Here is a 24,041-nt window from a genome sequence, read left to right on the forward strand (position 1 = left end):
ATGTCACCATGGCTAGAGCGGGAAGAAGGGGTGAGGGGAGAAGATACGAGCTGAGCAGACATTGATGATACTTTAGCAACACCTGTCCCAGCTCCGGCTCTGGCTACGCTTGGCTATGCAGTCTTTGACATGGTCATATCCAGTCAAAAATTTCATTGCGATAGTATACTTGGACTTGGCGTTAGTACGGTCATGGTGGCTTTGCAGTCATCCATAATTGAATACTGTTTCTCGGATTCAATTGGCTGATACTTTTGTATATCAGCTTGCCCCTTTGCGAGTGACGTTGTTGGTTCTTTGTTCACTTAAGCGATGGCGTCGGAAGCGGAAGGCTTCGCAAGGGCTGCCCTAGGAGGAGCCGGAAACATCTACACTATGCCAGTAACTCGAGTCGCTATCGTAAATATTGGAAATACAACATACTCTAAATTAGCGTTGCAGATTTGCATTGGGTACCGGACATGAAATCAAGGTCATCTCCATTTACAGCAATTTGATGGCTGTGTCTTCTTGCGCGAAGGGCGTCGGCGTCGGCGTTGCGATGCGAGAGTGCGTCAGCCTCGAGATTTATCGACATCCTACTTTTGCTCTGTGAAGGTCAGGATTTCAATGACATCATAGCTCGAGGCGAGGGTGAAGGCGCCTTCCTTCGCTTTGCGTGCCCGAAATCTCAACGCAGCAAGCGCCCCTCGCTTCAACTTCTCCCCCCACTTCTGCGCTTCAACTGAACGCCCGCATACCAATCCTGGATATAGCCGGTGAAGCAGATACTACTGCAATTCTCGCGGTTAGAGTAGTGTCACTGGTGCGTGGCAACCTTGCTCTTGCCATTGCGCTGTAGCCTCACTGCTCGATTAGCCAACCTTGCCGGAACAACTTTGTCGCAAGAACATTTCGCCATCGAGAAGCGACACCACCACCAATGGCTCTGCAGCAGTGCAACTTTGTTGCCCCTTCCGCGAACATGCTGCCTGGCGAACTCGCAAGCACGCCCGACATCGACGCAGGCGATCATCAAAATCTCTTCGGGAATATGGAATCCAAATACCACGGCTCACATGAGATTCCTGGCCTCCATTCATATACTTTCAACTTCACGCCTTCATTCTCAAAGTCGCATACGAACTTCGTTCCACATCACCTTGGGCCCTTGCTTTTGCCCGCTGCGGTCAGCAACGCCTCTGAACTCAACTCTTGTGGAACAGAGTCTTATGTGAGCATTAATAAGAATAATTTGCAAGCCGTTGGTCAATATGCTTCGCCAATGCAAGTATCTGACTTCCAGTCAGCTGGCAACACAACACTTTTCGCGCCCGTCTCCTCAAAGCCTCTAGGTGCCAAAGCCAGCCGCCTTCCTTCGGCCAAGATTCCTAGAAAAGCGCCACTCAAAGCAAACTCCCGCCTACCGAACGTCCCACGCCAACGTACTGGACGGAAGGTTCCAAAGCCCAGACAACAACGATCCACCAGCAGACAAGAGACGCCAGTTGCTGCTCCAATTTCAGTACAAAAACGTCGCCGAGGTGCAAACAACAAGTGCAGGGGTTCTGGTAGGCGGAGTCTCGCCGCACTGCAGCAGGCGGAGGAAGAGAGGTTTGGAGGAAAAATGGAGGATGACCAGATAAATGATGGCAGCAAGGAAGCAGACGAGATAACGGGAAAGACAGAGAACCATGACAAGAATGCGAGCAACACCCACAGTGATACTGATGAGAGCCGCGAGTATGAACAGAGAATCGTGTGGAAAGAAACGCGCAGTCAAGCCATCAAGTCGAAGCAATCCGCACAAGAAACCTCGCTCTCTGACTCAAGCTTCTACCGCAAACGACGTCCAATCTATGATTACGAAGTGCCTCTAGAACTAGAGGGTATCCGCAAGGCTCTGGGTAAGAGACGAAGTCGCCATGATTTCCAAGGTACTATACTGACGAATACCCGTACTTTAGGTCCAGACGACTGGAACGAATATGTCTTCCTCATGGAATCCTTGTGGCTCCACAAAGTGAGTGCACACGAATTCGACCAGGGTGCCAAGCGGATATTCCACATGAGCAGCAACGGGATGCGCAAGAAGATGAATAGTATCATACTCATGAAGATGATTGTGCCGCGGATTGAAGAGATGCACAGTGATGTTGGGTCAGGCGAGTAACGTGGTGGGAGTTGGAGTGTGCATGGAGCTAGCATGTGTAGATCCCCGCGCTTGTGCTACCGCATTTGGGTATCGCCAATGGCTGGACTATTAGCTCAGGGTTCCTGGGGATATTCATCCTTGATAGAATACCCACAAAGATGATTGAACTGGTTTTGCAATATCAATGCCGAGCCCAAGACCTGCAGCAATGCCAGCATTTGAGCCTAAACATGGCTCCTTTTCCTACTGTATCCCAACTGTTTATTCCTGAAAAGGTTAGGCTTGGGCACCGGACTTTCGGATGAGTCTTTCCACACTGCGATGCTGCTCTGGAATAGGAATTCCAAGGTCCTTTATCCCCCTCTGCAGGGTGACAGTGGATGTTACAGCGTAGTAGGGAAACAATGAAGATTACAATGAGCTGTTTTGCACCCCAGTTTACACATGAACGTAGCCTATTGGTGAAGTTGGTATCGCAGCAGCACCAGCCCGTAGCAGAGACGGCGCTTAGCAGAGGTCTAAGAGTGAGAAGGAGAGACAGCTTGATTGCTGGGATGGCTAGAATGAACTAGGGTTTTTCCATTTTCTTTGCTGCTGGTGAGTGTCAATGTGAAATGAAGTTGTAATAGAGAAAGAAACTCGAGCAACTTGGGCAAGTCACACGACGTTGTTAAGACAGTATGATCGCTATATCGGGAAACAGAGCCTCGCTAGAGGGGAAGAGGATGTAGTGCTTATGTGCCAAGGCGGGAGTCGGAGGGGTGAGGTTATCTTGGATAAGCTTGAATTTGATAGGAGAGTACCGACTTGGCGGTAAGCAGTGCTTGTATACTTAGCGAGTTGACCAGATGACGAATTAGAAGTGATATGCTGTTAGTAGAGTAGAGTAGGCTATATTTTGAAGGTAGGGAAGCGGTCGGTAAGAAGTCGTTTGGGTGGCGGGTTTGGTGGCGAACTATTTTTTACCATGCTGTATGCTGATAGGGCTTCCACTAAAGCTGTATATGTAGTAGAGAACTTGATTGCTGAGACATGTTGGTTTTGGTTAAGATATTCAAGGTGGGATGCGGTGGGAGGATACGAGGTAGCCGTGGTAGCCGTGGTGTCCAAGTTGAATGTCATGTTGGTCTTTGTTATGCTTCTTAGTTTTGAGCGTGAATGTTTTGTATTGCGCGAATATTATACTTGAGTTTCAGCGCATGTGACAGCAATAGAGACATTATACCTTTCGTGTGAGGCTTTGGTCTAGCAAAAGTCAAGAGAAGTCGGAGATTTGGGGCTATTGATCTACATGCCGGATCGGGAGAACCATTACGGCGGTGATGCGCGTTTCATCTTCTTCAAAATCAGTAGAGTTGTAGAAGGCTACGACAGAGGGATCATACGGGCTGCTTTGTAAGGACGGATAGCCACATGTGGAGCGTTGATGTTGAGAATGGCTGCTTATTGCGCCCAATGTCGTTAATGCATTGGCAACATTTTTTTTGCGCTTGTGTTGGCGTGTCCTCGTGATAGCTTACTTTGGCATGATCGGCAGTATCGGTGAGCTGCGAGGGCTAGACGCGTTACTGGTTGTGGTATCGCAAAAGAAAATACGGCTAGAAGAAAAGTACTCAAAAGCCTAGTGGCTCAGGCCAAGTCGGCCATGGCCGAAACTCGTGGCGCGGGAAGGACGGATAGCAAGGAGGATGTGGAGGGGCTAGGAGAGAAGACTATCGAGGGCGAGAGCTGTAGCTATGAAGCTACCTGCTGGGGCCGAATGATTACTTTGTGGTCTCGTCCAAGTCGGGTAACCCGGAGGCGGTTGGGGCGCGCCCCAGGTGTGGGGTATCATCGTGGGCGTGGGCGGCTAACACTAGCAACGAGATCCACTTTGAACGAGAGCCTCACGGGTTTGACAACGCTGTCGCGCATGCCGGTGCCTGAGCTTCTAGAATTTGCCATGTGTGCAGCGGGGGTGCTGAGCACATGAGTAGCAGGTAGTAGAGTAGTGGGTAGATGTGAGGGCGGCTTGATCTGCATAATCTTTGCTGGGCCGCTGAGGCACAACCTGTTTTCTGGTCAGGCCCTTTTGCTTATGCGAAATACAAAGAGTCACGTTGCCAAGCACGTGAGCCGAAGTTTTCCCCACAAAACGGTGCTGGGCCTGACTCGCGGCGCACCCTCTCCAGTGCTGGGGACGAGACGTGGAGAAAAATTTGGAGATGTCTCCACCACAAACGAGCCTGTGTGTGTCCGTGCCGGGGGGCGCTGAGTCGGCAGTTGGACGTTATTGGGCCGGGCCTCGACACGGATCGCAGCTCCTGTCAACGTCTTGGGCTGTTGGGATGACAAGAGGAGTCAAGATGCCCAAGCCCTTGCCGCGCATACGCTATGTGGTTGGCTGGTCTTGTCGAGCCTTGCCACCATGTTGCTTGGTGATGCCGTCCATCGGTGTCGTCTACCCCGGCCTGGCAATGTTTCCGTTGTAGTAGGAGACGCGTCGTCAGCAGGGACATGCTGCGGCGGGCGGGTACCGCGCAACGGTATGGTGACCTGATGTTGACAGCATGTGGTGTGTTGGTACGGCGGGTAGAGTGCGGCTAAAAGGCCGTCTGGCAGCCTGGGGATGGGCGGCATGCTGCGAGGCTTGCTGCCAGGCTCACACACAACCCCTCCCTTCCCCTCGGCGGTCGCTTAAGCCCAGGCCGAGGAACAGGCGGGCCAAGGGCTGCTACAGAAGCAAGGGTGCTGATCGGACCAGTCAGAGGGCGTGTGGAAGCCGATTGTCCCTCTCTTGACAAGCCTCGAACCAAGATAACACCAAGCTCTCCCAGGACAAAAGACTGTGTGTGCCTTGGTTGGCGGGTGGGGACTGGCAGGGACTGGCAGGGACATGGCAGGCGTCTCGTGCGCGGCAGTGGGCGCGAGTCGATGATGGGTGTTGTAAGCTTACCGCAGCGGCGATGGCGGTGGTGGTGGTGGTGGTGCAAAGGCAGAGGCATCCTCACAATAAAGCATGTGGCGGCCGGGAAGGCAGCCGAGCAGCGTAGCATTGTGGCGTGGGCTAGCAGGGCACACGGTGAGGTCATGGGCGTCGGGAGGCGCGACGGGCAGGGTGCCAAGACGTCGCGAACAAGTGTAAGCGTGGCTAAGATAGCCGCCATCAGCTTTGCGGAGGCTTGCTCCATGGGGCCTTGCAGTGGAGATCCTCATGGACAACCTCCCTAGCGCAATCATACCCCTCCTCCCACAATGGCATCCCGTTGGCCGCCACGCCCTGTCCACACGGCTACTGGCCTCTGCCCTTCACCATCGGAGCCTGCTGCAGCTGCCGTGCGCCCTTGAGGCTCCACCCTCAGGCCTCCCTTCACTCGCTGCCTCGCCCAGATATATAACATCGCCGCCCTCAACCTCCACCGCCCCGCTCGCTCTCTGCTCCTCCCCCATTGCTTCTTTCCTCTGGATCCTGCCCATCAGCAGCATCCCGCCACCATGGACACCAAGGACAACGAGCCCGCCACCCACATCGAGAAGGACGCTCTCCCCAGCTCTGACAAGGAAGTATCCTACCCGCCCGAGAAGGAAGTCAGCTATGACCCCGTCACCGAGCACATTGGCGACACTGACGCCCGCCGCTCGTCGGTCGCCCACAACCTCGTCGAGAACCCTCTGGCCCGCCAGTCCAGGGAGGAGTGTGTCGCCGCCGCCGACGAGTGGGCAAGCAAGCATGGCCTCGAAGACAAGGCTGGCCTGTTCCGCAAAGCTGCTCTCGTCGCCCGCGACCCGGACCGCTTCGAGATGCTGACCGAGCTCGACGACGATGAGCGCAATGCTCTGATCTACGAGCGCGACCACAAGTGGCACGGCCCCACCATGTTGTGGTACGCCATCGGTCTATGTGCCATTGGAGCTGCCACGCAGGGCTGGGACCAAACGGGATCCAACGGCGCCAACTTGTCTTTCCCAGAGGAGTTTGGTCTCACCGGCAGCGAATGGGGCGAGTGGATCGTTGGACTGATCAACTCCATCATCTTCCTGACTGCTGGTCTCATTGGCGCTTTCATCGTCGACCCCCTCAACAAGTACCTTGGCCGCAGGGGTGAAATCTTCGTCACTGCCATCTGCCTGACTGTTACCCCCATTGGATCGGCTTGTGCGCAGTCATGGGAGGGCCTGTTCGCCGCTCGCTTCATCATGGGCATCGGTATCGGTGCAAAGAACGCCACTGTCCCCATCTACTCGGCTGAGATGGCTCCCCACCGAATTCGAGGCGCCCTCGTCATGTTCTGGCAGCTGTGGGTCGTCGTTGGTAAGATCAGCGCCTGTCTGACAATTGCATCCTCACTAACCACGGTGAATAGGTATTTTCCTGGGCTTCTGCGCCAACGTCATTGTCAAGGATACGGGCAGAATCTCATGGCGATTGCAGCTTGGATCAGCCTTCATTCCTTCTTTCATCCTCATGGTTGGCATCTACTTTTGCCCAGAGTACGTATTCCCTACTCGTCAATTCCACGCCGGACAAACACTGACTATTATCCAGGTCACCTCGATGGCTGATGAAGCACGGCAAGGTTGCCCAGGGCTATGACTCCATGAGGCGTCTGCGTGCGCATCCTATCATTGCCGCGCGTGACTACTACTACTCATATGTCATCTACGAGACCGAGCTGGCTGTTGCACGTGGAGCTGGTTACTTCGACCGCCTGTGGGACTGCTTCCGTGTACCCCGAATCAGGCGCGCCAACTACGGTGCTTCTACCGTCATGATTGCGCAACAGATGTGCGGAATCAACATCATAAGCTTCTACTCGTCGACAATTTTCAGCCAAGCCGGATACAGCAACGACCAGGCCTTGTACGCATCGCTCGGCTACGGTGCTATTCAAGTTGTCTTCACGATTCCCACTCTGTTTCTCATCGACACAAAGGGCCGCAGGACTCTTTGCATGTGGGTAAGTTGCATCAGAATTGTTCACGTCTTTTTTCCAGAACTGACAAACTCGTAGACTTTCCCTCTGATGTGTATCTTTTTGCTCGCAGCAGGCCTGTCCCTCCTTCAACCCGACACCGTGAGCAAAGCTGCCAAGATTGGCCCCGTCATCCTTTTCGTCTACCTCTTCACCATCTGCTACTCGCTCGGAGAAGGCCCCGTGGCGTTCCAGTACTCTGCCGAGGTTTTCCCCACGATCCAGCGTGAGCAGGGCATGGCCTGGGCTGTGTGCATCAACAACACGTTTGCCGGCGTCTTGTCGCTCACGTTCCCCCGCATGGTGTCAGTCATGAGCCAGACGGGTGCCTTTGGCTTCTACGCCGGCCTCAACCTGATAGCCTGGTTCATGATCTTCTGCTTTGTCCGCGAGACCAAGCAGCTGACGCTCGAAGAACTCGACCAGGTCTTCAGCGTCCCCACCAAGACCTTCCTGCACTACCAAATCACGGAGCAGGTGCCCTACTTCTTCAAGCACACGCTACTCCGCCAAAACGTCCCCGAGCCTCCGCCCATCATCGAGAAGACGCACGACACGCGCGCTGTCCCGACCGTCTAGATGTTTTCTGCATCAAGGCAGGGAGTGGGTATCAAGGATTTGCGTACATTGCACTCGACGTTTCCATGTGATTTGACATCATGAGAAACTCGTCTAGTTGCGTAGTGATAGTACCAATAATGTGAATGACTATATGAAAATTGTGCCTTTTTCGTGCTGTGTGATTGTTATTGAAGTCGTCGTTATTTCATCTCCCTACCGAAAGAACTCTGGAAATCATACGAAAAAGCTGATAGCCATTCGTGAGGTACTATATGTAATTCGTACTAATGTAGATTATTCAATCTCTACAATCATTCAGGGGAAAAAAAACCCCCCTACTAGTCACGTGTGCGGTAATTCTGTGTGTAAGGAAGCGAAATCCCACCCCCCCCCCCACGTTGCTGATTCCTACCAGTAATTCATTTCACGCACCCAGCCAAGCGCTATGATATCCCATATATAGTACTCGCCCACACAGGATTTCTCGTCCTAAATAAAGAAGCAGGAATACTGAGATAGACAGAATATAATACATGTACCCAATGACGAGGATTTAACATTACTCGACTTGTTCATGTCACACTTGTAATATATATATATATATATATATATCTCTTGGGAGACACGGGAGAGATACTAGACCTACATGAAAACTTGGCAGGATGAACTGCGTAATTAAGCCTGGAATTCATGGGGTTTACTTAGTTGTAGATAATAGCATGCGGGGGGAATAAAGTATTTGCATGTTAGTATTGTTATTGTTATTGTTATTCCCGCTACACATGCTTACGTGCTTTCTCTTGTGTAGTATGGATACTTGGTTACAAGGACATGGGGGGAGGGGAAGAAACTGAGTAGAGAAAAACACATACATACATACATACATACACATGGAACAAGTACGTAGACGTATACATGCACATGCACGCGAGCCAAGAAAAAAAAAACAAGATAAGCATTAACTAGTCTTCTTCCTATTGCTTGTTTTCATTTTTCATTTTTCTCTTTTGAAGAAAAAAAGCTTATCTTTTTTTTCCTTCTCCATCTACCGAGCAAAAAGAAAAGAAAAAAGGATTACATAGCTAGCATTGGAATGTTGAGAGTCCCTGCGAAAAGAAAAAAAGACCAAAAAGAGAGAGAGAGAGAGAGACAGAGACAGAACGTGAGATTCCGCCAAACAATCATCAAAAGGCATACGATAGCAATACATATGTTGGTTGTTTTCCTCCACACCCTTCCGATACTATACTTGAATTTTTTTTTCTAGGCTCATAACTACTACGAAGCTTGACCAGCGCTATCCATGCTTTTCCTATGGGGCATACCGTACTTGTTCTGGTTGTTGGTGTTGTTCACCGACGTGTTGTCTGGCTTGCGGACACCGGCATTGATGGGACCGCTGGACATGGAGCCGTTTCTGTTGCTGTTTACATGGGGGTGCATATTAGGCGTCTGGGTAGGGGCCGCCATGTTTGTGTTTGTAGTGTTTGTGTTGACGGGATTTCCATGCATGTTGATGGCAGTGTTGTGCATGCTTGGGCCAGCCATGTTGGCGTGCATGTTGTTGCGATTCATGGCCATTGGGAGGCCGTTTGGCATTCCGCCTTGCATGCTGGTAGTGTCCATGGTTGGTCCTATGGCTGCCATGGGGCCTTCGATTCGGGGTCTGGGGCCTTCGTCGCCATTGTCGTCAATGGCGGGCCAAAAGCGCTCGGCCAGCCAGCATATCTGGCGGAAGACTTCTTCACAGCGCGCCATTTCCTCCTTGCCATCGCGTGTGGTTGTGATGTTGGCTAGTTCGTCGACTAGCGCGCGGGTTGCGTCGAGAAACTTGCTCGAGGCAGGCGAAGTCCAGTTGGGTATCAGGACTTGGTGGAGGGCGATGATGTGAGAGTCGCTGGCGGACGTGGGGAGGGCGCTAGTAAAGGTGGCTGCGTATTGCCACGCCGAACGATAGCACTGTGAGGGGTTAGTTTGTGCAGAGCGTTGTGGTGGCGCGTGCGAACGTACATGCTCAGTCCCCCAAAGGGCAACCATGCCCTCGAGCAGCGACGCGCTTGAGCTGGTTGCATTGACAAACAAGTCCATGAGGGCGCGCGTGATTGGGTTGGGCGGCTCTGTGCCCAGCGCCAGGCCGTACTTGGTGGCGGTGATTTCAAAGAACTGCATCTCGCGGCGCATGTTGTTCAGGGCCGAGATCAAGAGGTCCATGGTGCGGTACATGGGGTGGAACTGCGAGTTTGGCGTCTGGGGCAGCCGTATCTTGGCCAGCAGCTGGCCGACGAAGCGTATGTATCCGCGCGCATAGTGGCCGTCTTGCACCAGCCACTGCGACAGCGGCTCTGCGGCGAGGGAGCCGCAGCCGGCATGCGACAGGAAGGGTCGTTGGGTGGCCTGGCGGAAGGGCGCAGCGCACGTGTTGAGCAGATGCGAAGTCAGCGAGGGCGTGACGGGGGCCGCCGGGGCAAGGACGGGGGCAATGGGCTGGCCGTCGCGGGCGCGCTTGCTGGCGTTGGGGCCGCGGCGCTGGACCTGGAGGTTGGGGTTTGGCTGCTGTCCGCTCAGTATCGGACTGGGCCCGGCGGCGGTGCTGCCATCGACGGGCGTGCCGTCCTGCTGCTGGGCGAGGACATGGGCTTGGGCGTCGGACGAGGCAAGGTAGGCCTGGCAGTCCTGCAGGTGCTCGATCTGGCGCGTCGTGTTCTTTGCGCGCACGAAGCCGCAATGCCGGCAGCGCACCTTGTTGCACTTGGAGGGCGTGTCTTGGTCCTGGAACTCTGCAAAGGCACGTCGGATGTCCGGGTTGGCATGTCTGCCCATTGCGGCCTGCCATGTGTCGAGGTTAGCCTGATGGCAGCGTCATTCGGCGTGTGGGCGAGGCAGGTCGCAGCGCATGCGAGTCGAGCCCGCCGGACAGGCTGGCACACGCAAAGGACGCGAAGGCATGCGGGACGAGTGGAGCTCACCTCGAATCAGGCTGTCTCGCCAGCAGGTGTATCGTGTATTGTACAGTACGTACTGTAACAATGGCAGATACGGTATCGCCCCTCGCCCAAAGTCTACTAAGCCCGTCTCAGCCGCCTTACCTCAGCGCCGCCGCCTGGCCTTGGCCCCCAGCCTTTTTGGCCGCGCCCGACTCGCACCGCCATGGAGCCTGGCCTGCGTGTGCGCGCATGCGGCGCCATGCGAGCGCATACATGTCCATGTCCATGTACACACCCAGCGAGCCCGTCGCCTGCACATGCGACGCCTGTTTCCCCGCCGGCACTGGCGCGCGCAGCGCATCGTGCGTGGTGAGCATGTGGTGGGGGCGCCCTTTGCATTAGTCACCATGTTCTGTTCTTTTGCGTGTCGGCAGCCCGCGAAACATTTCGGCCGTTTTGATCGGCCGTGCGCTGGGTAAACAATCGGCTGCCCGTGCAACACCACGCAACACCAGCACGCCTCGAGACGACGATAAAACGAAGAGCGGCCAGCGTCACGTGCTTTTGCTCGCATCCACATGGCATCGCCGAGGCGGCGCGGTTGAGCGTCAGGAGAGGCGTCCATGGTCAGGATACCGTCACTACGCCGTGCCTGTCTACACCTTGACCAAGCTGCTCACCGACATGTTGTTATACATGCGCCGTCGCGACCACGAACCAGACTTGAGACCACCACATGGTCGACTTCCCCACAAACACAGGGGGCAGGCCACCGGCCCTTGCCCGGATACAGCGACGTGGACCGCTTGGGCATGTCGACAAGACCCATCGTGACTGAGCATAGCGGGTTGCTCGTTCCGACAGAGAGGCATGGCCTGAGGCCAATGACGGCAGGCCGACGCTCCTCGGACGCAGACACGTGGCCACGTGAGAGGGTGCATGTTCCGCTAGCAGCGACGGACGAAGGCTCTTGCGATCACAAGCCAGTGGTTATGACGCCCTCGTTGGCCCAAGACGCCGACGGATAGAAGCGCTAGAAGGGGCCTGGTGCATGTCCCCCACAAACCACGTACCAAGCTTTCGAGATCGCACGCCGTCGCACGTTTATTCCCGCCGAACTAGGCCGCAGCCAAGGTGCATATGCATTCGCCCTGTCCGGTGCTTGGTGACGGCTCTCGTGACACGCAGAAAGAGTAGTAGTTGGAGTAGTAGCACTAGTCGTCGGAGTAGTAGTAGCAGTAGTAGTAGTCGTGGTAGTAGTCGTGGGTACACTGCGCGCAATGGAACTGGTGGGGTCCTGGTGACGACGTTGCCGCGGCGGCGGTCTGGCAGGCTGTCCAAGTGCTGGTGCAGTGCTCCTGTTTCTTCAACCGAGACGACGAGCGCAGTGTGCAACTGCATGGGGCAAAGATCAGACTGTAGGCGAAAGAGGGGTTGAGTCAGTAATAGTAGGGTGTCGTGCACATCATGTGCCGACCACGACGCCCAATGCTGACCCTGGCCGGCCGGGCAGGCAGCGGTGCAGGGAGAGAGGAAATGCATGACAGTGCACGAGCAGCAGCAGCAGCAGCGAAACGGGGGCAGGGTGCATTGGTGGGTGAAGGAGAGTGTCCAAAGTACGGTACCAGAGTATGTATAGCGCAAGCATGTCGGCGATGCCTCCGGGGAGGGCGGCTTGTAACATACATGGCAAGCCTGCACTTGGACTTGGACTTGCTCGACGGGTGTCGGACATGGCCTCTGCAGCCCCGTGAGCAGCGCTTCGGCATCTAACTGGCTGCGGCCTGCCGATCTCCACATCATCGCCGCCGGACCCTGGCCCAATCAGCGCCCTGTACCTGAGGGTCGCCTTAGTCTTCACACACCCCCGGCCAGTCTCTCACTCTGCCTCCACCCACACCTCTCTGCGCCTCTCCTCCTGATTCCACCTGACCCCAGATCTTTGCTCGACCATTAAGCCTGGCCGAGACCTTGGGCTCCATTTTCCCGCAGCTTGCGTGCGCGACAGCTTCCCCGTCGGGCTAGGCGCGCCCCAGTCTCTCCTTTCTCTTTCCAAGCCGTTGCGTCACCACCTCACTTGGCAACTCAGTGTCCGGCTCTCGAGGGGGCGACTATGTACATCTTGTCCCGGCCCGTCCAGTGTGTCATTTGTCGGCTGAACCGCGGTTGGTCATCTCGGCACGCCTCGTTCGACACCGCTCTGTTGGTCTTCAGCATAGTTGGTCCCGCTAGCTAGGATGGGCCTACCACCGTCTGAGGATCACCGCGCCCTTTGCGAAGGAGTAGCAACCGCATGTCCGCTGCGTGACTATGACAGGCGAGAAAACCGGGGCGAGTTTGCTTGCTATTGCTGGTGCTGGCGTGGGCATGGCCTTGCCCGTCTCTGCCACGACAAGATTTAAAGGCCACGGCATTCCCAGGTCCATGGGCTCTGTCCAACTCGCAACTTGAGCAACACCAGCCAACCAGCCTTCTCCTGGTATCCCGCTCTCTGTTGCAAGCACATCCTCTGCTGTTTTGGGCTAGTCGACGTATTGCCTTTCTCTTGTCATCATGATTGGCCAATGGACCAGAGCAGCGGCCATGGGCCTGCTGCTGGCCATCAGCACAAACGCCTCCCCACTCGAGGCCATACGCCGGGCGGAGAACGGCTATCAAGCACCGCGGTTTAATTACAACGGCGAAAAGGTCCGCGGTGTCAACACTGGTGGCTGGTTCGTCCTGGAGCCGTGGATTACGCCCAGCCTGTTCGAGGGCAACACTGCAGTCGACGAGTACACGCTCGCCGGCGCCATGGGCAAGGACGCTGCGCAGGCCATGCTGCAGAAACACTGGGATACGTGGTACACGCAGGACGACTTCCACCAGATGGCCGCTGCTGGCCTCAACCACGTCCGCATTCCCATTGGCTGGTGGAGTGTCCTTCCCCAAGACGGGTCTCCCTACATTACCGGAGCCTATAACAAGCTCGGCGAAGCACTCGATTGGGCTCAGAGCGCAGGACTCAAGGTCATGATTGATCTTCACGGGGCCCCCTTGTCGCAAAACGGCTTTGACAACTCGGGCAAACGTGGCTCGGTCGACTGGACCCAAGGCGACTCGGTCGACTACACGATCAAAGTGTTGAACAAGATCCGCGACGACCACGCGTCCCACGCTGCTGTGGCCGCAATTGAGCTACTCAACGAGCCCCTGGGCCCGGCACTGAACATGGACACTGTGCGCCAGTTCTACATGAATGGCTGGGGCAACCTCAAGAGCTCGGGTGTTGCTGTGACGTTCCACGATGCCTTTGAGGGCGTCACGTCGTGGAACAACTGGGGCAGCGGCATGTGGAACCTGCTCATCGACACTCACCACTACCAAATCTTTGACAACTCAGCCGTGGCCATGAGCATCGACGACCATGTCAAGACGGCGTGCGCGTTTGGTGGGCAGATGGCGTCGACTGGCAAGTGGACGGTTGCGGGCGAGTGGACTGGAGCGCTGACCGACTGCGCAAAGTGGCTCAACGGCAAGGGCAAAGGCGCGCGCTACGATGGCAGCCTGGACGGAAGCTCGTACGTGGGCAGCTGTGCCGGCAAGTCGACTGGCACTGTCGCCAACCTGTCGGATGGAGACAAGACCAATATCAGGCGCTTCATCGAGGCGCAGCTGGATGGGTTTGAAAAGACGACGGGCTGGATCTTCTGGACATGGAAGACAGAGGCTGCGCCCGAGTGGGATATGCAGCAGCTCTTGGCCAACGGCGTGTTCCCTAAGCCAGTGACGGCGCGCAAATGTAAGTGACCCCGCGGGTTATGCGACGTTTTGGATTGTGTGAGCATGCAGCTGACAAGCACGCAGACCCTGGCCAGTGTGGCTAAGCATTTTGACGTTTTTTCATGCACTGGGCTCTTGACAATTTTCCTACTCTTTTCTCCTTTTTTTTTCCTTCTTTCCGGTTCCATGATGACATGCACATCACGCTCGCTCCACCAGCGCGACTATTGTACGCGCACGACGACGCACCGATTAGGATGACGAGGTTACGAATCTCATTCCGTGTCGAACATGTCCCGAAGCATTTGCGCGGGTGTCCGGGGCCCCGCTTCGCAGGGCACCATGGATGCATGTACGGGTGGATGTTAGCAGGCGGTGGTGGCGAGGCGGCGTCGGGGCATCGTATGTATATATGAGACGCAAAAACGATAGTATAGCCGACGCGAATACATGAGCAGATGCAAGCTGAAACCCACGGTCAGATTCGAGTGTCGCAGTGTGGAGTCGCAGAGTGAAATTTGTTCTGGCGGATGGTCTGGGGTTGTTGGAGGGCGGGCGGCGGTAATTTGCGGGCTTATTGCTTGGTGGGCGCACTAAGCAGCCTCGCCGCAGGCCTCGCTTGGCACCGCCGCTGCAGCTGAGCAGGAGCCTGAGGGCGTGTGTATCCCCTTTTGCGAGAGCGACGCACGGGGCCGTGGTGGCGTTATTCTCGGCCGCCCATGCGACTTGTACCTGAAGCTAACCGGCTAGGCTCAAGACGGGCGACAAGTCCATCTCTGCCTCGCCTCGACGACGGTGTGCCTGACAGCGCGACGCCGGCCATGGACCGACGGGGGGAGGCCTACATGTGTGTGGCGTGGGCGAGCAGCACACGGCGGGCGCGGCGCGACACGGCGGCCATGTACTATACACCTGTTTGTTTGTTTGCATGCGCGCATGCATCGAGGCGGCCGAGCCATCGTCGTCGTATGGCCTACGTACGTTCGCTCATCTCCCGTCCCTCGCGCGCGCAGGCTGACCCGCCCGCCGCCATCGTCAGGCGTCCTCCTCGGCCAGGCGCTCGACAGCCCCCAATAATGGCGAGAAAGCGGCCGTGCCAGGCCTCCTGAAAGCACACAATACGAGCATGCCGCAATCTCGTCGCGCGCGGCCATTGGCCGGGGCGGGCGAAGCGCGGTGCTTTGGGGGCTAGCGGGACGGTGCAGCAACAAAGGGGAGCTCCCAATCTCGACGTCAGCGCTAGCCGCGCCCGCATCCCTGCTCGCGACCGTTTAGCCTGCTCCTGCATAAGAATCCTTATGCCGCGCCCCAGCCGTCTCTTGTCCTCCCTCCCTCGCACCCAGTCCAGTTTCAGTATATTACTGCCCTGCCTTCAGAAGACGTTTGTTCTTCAGCCTCTCCTTCATAACCACCACCGTCACTCATTACCTTGGCCTTTTTGCTTTTTCCAGAGCCCTCTAATATACTCGATATCCCTTTGCGGTAATCTAATCCAAACACACGCTTCAAAATGTACTCCAAGGCTACCATTGTCTCCCTCTTCCTCGGCCTCGCTGCCGCGCAGCTTCACGCCCCCGTTGGCGAGCCCAAGGGTAACCCCATCACCCGTCCTTTGAACGAGGTAAGTTTGTTTGCCAGAGGCACAGCCATAACAAACGAAACTGACCCACCCGCCCTAGGTTGTCCCCACGTGTGAGAAGTTCACCATCACCTGGGAGCCCACCACGCCCAACACCGTCTCGGTCCTTCTCCTCAAGGGCCCTTCGACCAACGTTGTCAAGTTTGGCCCTGCTCTTGCCCAGGGCATTGCCAACAGCGGCAGCCTTTCGTGGACTCCCGCCTCGGACCTGCCCCTCACCGATGGTCCTACCGGCTACGGCATCCAGATCATCGACGATGTGACTGGCCAGTACCAGTACAGCACCCAGTTTGGTATCAAGGCTGGTGCCTGCAACGCCGCCCCCAAGCCTTCCTCCGCTCCTGCTCCTTCCGCCACCCCCGAGGCCGCTAAGCCCAGCACCCCCGCTGGCGGCTACGCCATGAACACTCCGGTTCCTCAGTCCACCCCCGGCTACGCTGCTCAGCCTCCTTACCCCACCACCGTTGCCACCTCGACCTCTTCCTGCCCTCCTACCGCTGCTGGAACTGGTGCTCCCCACACCAACGGAACTGTCCCCGGTGGCGCTGCCTCTCCCTCTGGCACTGGCAACTCCACCCACCCCCACCTTCCCGAGGTCTCGACCAGCGGTGCCGCCAACCTCAAGGCTACCCTCAGCCTTGTCGGTGCCGCCGCCGTCGCCATGGCTTTCATGCTCTAAGCAAACTAATCTTCTTCTTCTCTTTCTCTCTCTCTGCGAGAGAGGAGGTAGGTTTTTTGCTGGGAAAAAATTATACTACCTTTTTGTACTTCTCTCCACCACGTCTTTGAGATACGCGCAAATATAAAAATGGAGAGATTTAATTAATGGGTTAATGTCATGATTGCTTTGTTTGTTTATCCGCTACTTTTCCTTTCTCTGTTCTGGACAGTAACCATATACCATTGACTTTGGTGTTTCTTTATTATTCCCCTTTTTTGCGACTGAGGTACATGTCCTTTTTTCTTCCTGCTGTGTACGGAGGTGCCTTTCTAAAGTATTGTCTGACGCTAATCTCGGCGCTTCGGCACAACTCTTCTTGGCGCAACTCCCACCTTAGAGTTAAGGGGCTGTCTAATCAGTCTGCCTACTACTATGTAGTTATCCTTTGACTATGGCTCCTTATACTAATATATATACCCGTACCTTAGTAATCGCGTTAAAATCACCTCTTAGTGGCAAGAATACCTCACAAGTCTCTGCGCTAACTGGCGTTCATCCTCGTACTGTAGATCGTATCTATAGTAGAGCTATTGCTGCAGGCTTTGAGCCAAACGACCTTCCTATTAAGATCCTTCCATACCACGTTCAGGATGCTCCAAAGCCTGGTAGGCCTGCTAAGCAGGCAGAGGTGAAGGAGCAGATATTGCAACAAGTACGACACGATAGATATGGACGAGAGAAGAGCTGTGCTGACCTTGCTGGTGGGCTCAGTCTCCAAGGAGTCGAAATCTCTGCCTCTACCGTCTAGAGGGTGTTGAAAGCAGCAGGATACAGGAAGACCAAGCTAACGAGGAAGCCTAGGTTAACACAGGAGATAAGGAGTGCTCGTCTTAAGTAGGCATTAGAGCATAAGGACTAGACGTTAGAGGACTAGAAGAATGTCATCTAGACAGACGAGACGTTAGTGGTGATCAACCACCAACGTGGGGGCTATAGAGTCTAGAGAAAGGCAGATAAGAGGGTAGTCAAGAGCTGCATCCGTGAGAGGTAGAAGGGATACTCTAAGTTTATGTTCTAGGGCTGCTTCTTGTATAACAAAAAAGGTCCATGCCATATCTACTAGCTAGAGACGAAGGCAGAGAGAGAGGATGCTGCTCGTCGGATTGAGTAGCTAAACGCTAAGCTTAAGCCTCTACAGCGAGAGGAATGGGAGCTGTTAGAGTCTATGAGAAGGACAGGGCTACGCAATAAGCGTAGCAGGAAGCCTTTATAGAGATGGACAGAGAAGATAGGTAAGCTGGTGCGTAAGTCTAGAGGTGGTATAGACTAGTGGAGATATTAGGCCTGCGTTCTAATTCCAAAGCTGATTCCTTTTGCTAAAGAGTGCCTCTAAGATAGACCTTAGACTGTCGTAATAGAGGATAAGTGTCAGATAACTGATAGAATCCGGGTGTGATCGAGCACCCGGATTCTGTGACTCGGGCCAATTAGAGCCGAGTGCCAAGAATTATACCTAGGCGAGGCTGATACTCAGCCGCGTACCCGAGACAGAAAAGCAATGGTAATAGCACTCATAAGGCTGCGCGCGTGCGCGCAGCTAGAGGGCAGAACAACTCAATACACTCAGTTTCTATACTTAAGTTTATCACAGTCTTTTATCACAGTGACCCAAAAAACAAGTCCTTGATTAGAAACCCCTCACAGTCTGACAATTAAGAGTCTCACTGCCTTTACCAAGCCAATCAACATGAACGCGCAATCTGCTCCAATCAACGCAACCGTTATCTTACGCGACGAGAACGACTATCGCACCTGGTACAACCAGCTACAAGCCTGATGCGAAGCCTACAAAGTATGGGCCTAAGTCGACCCAGACTTAACAACCACGCCATTAGCAGAGCCATCTCAACCAGGGCTCCCCGATATCTCCGATTATACACCATCTTCAGCACTAGGAGAAGGAAGAGTGCCAGCCCGACTATCTGATCTATCCTCATCAGGGCAGAGAGCCTATAAGGACGATCTTGAAGTCTACAAACTCTAGATAGAGAGTTATAAGCTAAAACACGCTGCGTACAAGACTAAATTAGCTAGCCTACAACATATTGTAGTGCTAGTTCAGTCTACTGTGGCGCCACATCTCTAGCGCACTTGCTGCTTACCTAATATACCACTAAAACAGTGGATTAAGAATCTAAAGCTAGAGGCTGGGATTGCACCAAAGTTTGAGCAAGAACAAACTCGCAACAGATATCAAAATGCCCTCAAGCCTCCACGTTCAGTGAACGTCTAGGACCTCTAGCTTACTGAATATAGCCAAGCTGCAACAGAAGCTAAGATGCTAAACGTACTAGAGGTTTCCTAGATTAATATCATAACTGTAGACTTTACGTCAGCAGTAAATAAGATCGCTCCTATCTAGGCTGCAACCTTCCAAGCTACTAGAAAGGATTAACCTGGCTTAAGCCAGAAGGACATGATGAGACGGTTTCGAGAGTATATGACACTAAATCATCCAGTCACAAGAGGAAGAAGCCAGAAGGCAGCCTTTATGATAGAGGAATCGTCATACCTCGCTAGTAATCACCAATCTACCCAGCCAGAAGGGGACGCCCAGCAGGCTACTATGGGGAACTCTCAGAGTCGTAAACGGGGCAGACCCCTTTATCAACGTACAGCTAAGGATAACCAGGATCCCTCACCTAGCTCATTAAATTATCAAAGTCGTGGTAGACTAGTAAGCGCTGGCGCTAGATCACAGTCCCCAGATAGCGCTAGACCCGCGCCGAGTAAACTGGCAAGCACCAAGGTTAGATCACCGTCTCAAGGAAGCACCAGAGCTCGAAAAATCACAGCTCCCTGTCCCGCGTGCGACAGGAGCCACTCACTTTACCAGTGCTTCTACTTAGATTAGAAGAAGGCACCTAGTTAGTGGAAGCCAAATCAGATCATTTAGAATTCAATTAAACGTAAAAAGGAAAATAACCTTGAGTTTTAGAGTCTCATAAGAGCCCAAAGTCGGCCAAGGACAAGATCTTAAACCTATAAGCAATCTCAAACTCCCCAACTAGAAATCAAAGATCAGTGACTAAATGGTAGACAGATAACCTAGATCAAGGCAGTATTCGCTGCAGCCTTCGTGTCAAGCCGAGCGGACTACCCTCTACGTCACTCGTTCATACTCGATTCGGGGACAACGTGTCATGTTACTAATAACCCTAACTAAATACACTACTACAAGCCACCAAACAATGGAGATTTTGTATGGGCAGGCAATAGTTAGATATGGATCATGGGATATGGCACGATAATACTCAACCTTACACACAAACAGAGGCCTAGGAAGCTCGTACTTGAAAATGTAGCAATATGCCTAGATCTACTATGCAACCTCGTCTCTTTCCGGAAACTCCGGCAAACAGGAATATAGTAGGACACTAAATCAGAGCCTACAGCCCTTAAGAGACTTAACGGAACGACAATCTGCGAGCTCTCAGAGCGTTTTAGCCAGTAGGTACTTGATACCCACAAAATCCAGGTGCTCGACACATCTGGATTCTATGACCAACTAAATCACCAAGCACTCTACACCTACAAGCATACCTCAAGCACCAAGAAACCACCTCAGCGAGCAACTGCGATACTCTAGCACAAGCGTCTAGGTCACCTAGGCCCAGCAGCCATAGAACATCTCGTGCAGCAAGCTCAGAGGGTGAGGATCAAGGGCATTACAATAGTGGAGTGCAATTCATGTGGAAGAGCAAAAATCTGCAGACAGATAAGCCGCGCTCCTTAGACAAATAACCAAGGACCTAGTGAAAGAATAACGATCGATTTCTATAGCTATAAGAAACAGTCCTATAATAAGGAATTATCACAGCTATTAATTATAGACAAATACTTAAGATTTTAATAGGATTTCTATCTCAAAGACAATCAAACAGCTAAGTTAATTATTAAGATACTCACTAACTTCGTTAAATTCCTCCAAACTCAATACAATATCACGCCGAAAGTCGTCGAGACGGACAACGAGATCGCGACTGTTAAACCTGAAGTAATGCGCTGGCTCCAAGCCTAGGGGATTGCTGCTGAGCCCTTAGCACCAGACACTTAAGCACAAAATAGTAGCGCTGAACGCTTAGGGGGTGTGAATAAGGAGAAGGCGCGCGCAATGCAGCTAGACGCCAATCTACTATGGGAGCTTTGGCCAGAGATCACTCAGGCCGTAGTGTACCTATACAACCGAACGCCAAACTACGTTAATTAATAGAAGACGCCGTATGAAGTCTTCTTTACCTATATATCCCAAACAAATAGGATAGCTACATCTAAGAAGCCAAGAGTGGCTTACCTTAAGGCATATAGGTGCAAAGCGTTTGCAATAACTAATAATACACACTGCGGAAAATCAAGACTACAGAGGCTTGATCCCAAAGCTTGGATTAGCTACCTAGTTGGCTACCAGGCGTCGACGATCTATTAGATCTGGATTCTATCGCTGGCTAAAGTCATTAGCACTAGAGACGTAATCTTCGACGAAAATACAATATTTGATGGAAAAACCGAAGACCTAATAGACAGCCTTATGCACAGCACTCTATTAGAGATTGCAGCATACGTTAGGACTATCGAGCTCCCACCACCGATCCCAGACACTGGGACGGAGTCGTTTCACGAAGACGACACCATCAATACGACAGAAGAGATCAACGAATCAGAAGATCCACCAGGCTACTACATGGGAAGGAAGATTCAGGAGCACTATCCAACGCCGCCGGCCACACCACCACCAGTAACACTGCTGGCTCAGCTCATGAGTGGAAAGGCAGCAGCTGCTCCGGAAATCCGATCATCCAAAACAGTCCCATGGGCCGCAGCTTTCATGGCTGGAACAGACGCTAGAAGCATTAGAGATTACAATGGAGGCGCTATCGACAAGGCGCAGCTGCGACGGCTACTCGCCAAAGGAGTCAAAATCCATCAACCTCAACTCCCTGAGCCGCCAACAGCTAGATCAAACCTAGACGAGCACCCAATGGGCGAGCTATTTAAAGAAGCCCAACGCGCTCATCTAGACAGCTATAAGATCACCAACTCGTGGGTAGAAGTACTATACAAAGCAGTCAAGGCAAGTGGATATTAGATCCTAAACTGCATGTGGGTATTTACATACAAATTTAATTAAGAAAACTAGTTTCTTAAGTGCAAGGCACGACTGGTGGTTAGAGGCGACCAGCAGCGGAATATCACGTCTTAGGACACCTACGCTGCTACTCTAGCTAGACGATCTTTCTGTCTCTTTATGGCAATTGCGGCTAAGTACGACCTTAAAGTTAAGCAATTCGACGTCACTAACGCCTTTGTCCACGCCCGACTCAACAGAGAAGTGTACATGTGTATGCCCTATAGATATTAGAAGCTAGGGATAGCACTTAAGCTCTAAAAGGCACTCTATAGGCTCCGAATATCGCCAGCGTTATAGCAACAAGACTTTACAGCAACGCTCACCAAGCTTGGGTTCTAGACTATACCTCATAAGCCATGCTATATGATTAAGGACAATATTCTGATCTTCTTCTATGTGGACGATTTTAACCTAGCCTATAACCTAGACTAATAGCAGAAGGCTAGCACGCTAGTAGAAGATCTCAAGAAAACTTACTTAATAACTGGTGGAGAGAGTATTAGGTGGTTTCTTGGGATTGAAGTAAGGAGAGATCGAGATAGTCGACTTATCCACCTATCCCAAAGCGCCTACTGCGAAAAGATTAGCCGGCTAGCTGAAGATTGGACTGTCCAACATGATACACCAATGGGCAGTGCCGAGCTGAAGCCACAAGATGGGCTAGCCACTCCACCAGAAATTAACAAGTATCAACGCAAGATTGGATCCCTACTTTACGCAGCTGTTAATACTCGGCCGGATATTGCCTTTGCAACGTCCCGCCTTGCTAGATTTCTTTCAAACCCCAGCCAAGAACACCAGAAAGCTGCGGACCGAGTATTACTCTATCTTGAAGAAACTAAGCACCTAGCGCTGCAGTTAAGATCGGGCAGCTCTATGCAAGTGGCTAGTAACGCATCCTTTGCTGATAATACAATGGACCGTAAGAGCTCTCAAGGCTACACGATCAAGCTATTTGGCGGTCTAATTGCCTGGCGAGCAAACAAGCAAGATACAGTCACTACGTCCACCACCGAAGCCAAGCTGTTGGCTCTATCACAAGTAGCAAAGGAAGCTATTTTCACATCAAGACTGATCAAGGAGCTTAAGATTAACCTACTAGATCAGATCAACATCCAGTGCGACAATCAACAAACTATCCGACTAGTCACGCAGGAGATATCAAGACTCCAGACTAAGCTTCGACATGTGGATATCCACAACCACTGGTTAAGACAAGAAGTCGCCAGTGGGCGGATTACTGTCACCTACACCCAATTATCAGAGATGACAGCAGACGGACTCACCAAAGCTCTCCCATTAAACCAGTGGCAGCGATTTCTGACTCAACTAGGAATGGTAGAAAGTAGGACTCAAGAAGCAGCCCGAAGAGTGGCATTGCTTGAGATCCAGGAGCAAATTGAGCGTCTTGCAATCTAGGTAGATGATAAGATTCAGCTTGCAGCCCTGTCAAGGTCCAAGCTGAGGGGGTGTGTCAGATAACTGATAGAATCCGGGTGTGATCGAGCACCCGGATTCTGTGACTCGGGCCAATTAGAGCCGAGTGCCAAGAATTATACCTAGGCGAGGCTGATACTCAGCCGCGTATTATTATTATTATTATTATTCCATTAGAGTCTATCTGCAGTCAGTGACTATGTAAGACTTTGGCCAGAGGCCGTTCTAGGTACAATTTGTTTAAAGTGAGAGTGTTCTCTGTATAGTACTGTAACGGGTCGAGTCCTATTAGACTGCGCACGCAACTACAACGCGCCCACCGCGCCAAAAAGGCTGGCACAAGATATCAGAGCTGCTGATATCGTTGCGTAGTTGATACATAAGATAGCCACCGCTATCTGTACTGTAGCGGGCTACCTAGCCCGTTACAAGTACTGCTATTGTGCTGCGGTTTAGTCGCTTCTAGCTGCGCTTAAAGCGGACTCCAGTTGCTAAAGAGCAGTTTAGTAAACAGGAAGAGATGTTAGACAGCAGGGCTGTCTTCCAGCGAGCTCTTTTAGGGCTAAGGAAAGTAACTCAAGAAAGTTTGTTAGTTATTATTAGTTTTAGGTAGTGTCTCTCTGTTCTCGCTTATTTTTAGTTATCTTGTTCTTGGCCTAGATGCCAGCCTCTAGTCCCTACTCTAGTTTTAGCAATGAAAGCTAAAGTCGCCTCTCTGCCTTTGCTAGTGTGGAGGAGTAGTTGGATTGTTAGGTAGTTCTCGCGAAGAGTTGCTTTTAGCGT

General features: G+C 52.8%; 5 protein-coding genes across 5 annotated transcripts; 4 read left to right on the plus strand and 1 right to left on the minus strand.

Moving 5' to 3' along the window:
- Positions 1-922: 922 nt before the first annotated feature.
- Positions 923-2,152, plus strand: SETTUDRAFT_19227 (uncharacterized protein; the record flags this gene model as incomplete). Its single annotated transcript, XM_008026697.1, has 2 exons — positions 923-1,886; positions 1,947-2,152. The coding sequence occupies 2 exons, from the start codon at positions 923-925 to the stop codon at positions 2,150-2,152; spliced, it is 1,170 nt and encodes a 389-aa protein (XP_008024888.1).
- A 3,416-nt stretch (positions 2,153-5,568) lies between these two features.
- On the plus strand, positions 5,569-7,758 carry SETTUDRAFT_162899 (uncharacterized protein). The gene is made up of 4 exons (XM_008027140.1): positions 5,569-6,425; positions 6,478-6,604; positions 6,660-7,071; positions 7,126-7,758. The coding sequence occupies exons 1-4, from the start codon at positions 5,609-5,611 to the stop codon at positions 7,663-7,665; spliced, it is 1,896 nt and encodes a 631-aa protein (XP_008025331.1). The 5' UTR covers positions 5,569-5,608; the 3' UTR covers positions 7,666-7,758.
- A 1,167-nt stretch (positions 7,759-8,925) lies between these two features.
- Positions 8,926-10,570, minus strand: SETTUDRAFT_171101 (uncharacterized protein; the record flags this gene model as incomplete). Its single annotated transcript, XM_008027141.1, has 3 exons — positions 9,658-10,570; positions 9,079-9,606; positions 8,926-8,982 (listed from the first exon to the last, which is right to left on the minus strand). Exons 1-3 carry the CDS (start codon positions 10,465-10,467, stop codon positions 8,926-8,928), a joined length of 1,395 nt encoding a protein of 464 aa, XP_008025332.1. The 5' UTR covers positions 10,468-10,570.
- Positions 10,571-13,112: 2,542 nt separating this feature from the next.
- SETTUDRAFT_135011 (glycoside hydrolase family 5 protein) lies at positions 13,113-14,771 on the plus strand. The gene is made up of 2 exons (XM_008027142.1): positions 13,113-14,352; positions 14,418-14,771. The coding sequence occupies exons 1-2, from the start codon at positions 13,125-13,127 to the stop codon at positions 14,435-14,437; spliced, it is 1,248 nt and encodes a 415-aa protein (XP_008025333.1). The 5' UTR covers positions 13,113-13,124; the 3' UTR covers positions 14,438-14,771.
- A 1,072-nt stretch (positions 14,772-15,843) lies between these two features.
- SETTUDRAFT_87864 (uncharacterized protein) lies at positions 15,844-16,651 on the plus strand (the record flags this gene model as incomplete). The annotated part of the gene is made up of 2 exons (XM_008027143.1): positions 15,844-15,954; positions 16,013-16,651. The coding sequence occupies 2 exons, from the start codon at positions 15,844-15,846 to the stop codon at positions 16,649-16,651; spliced, it is 750 nt and encodes a 249-aa protein (XP_008025334.1).
- Between the last annotated feature and the right edge of the window lie 7,390 nt (positions 16,652-24,041).

The sequence above is a fragment of the Exserohilum turcica genome (genome assembly GCF_000359705.1).
Source record: "Exserohilum turcica Et28A unplaced genomic scaffold SETTUscaffold_2, whole genome shotgun sequence".
NCBI classification, from domain to species: Eukaryota; Fungi; Ascomycota; class Dothideomycetes; order Pleosporales; family Pleosporaceae; genus Exserohilum; species Exserohilum turcicum.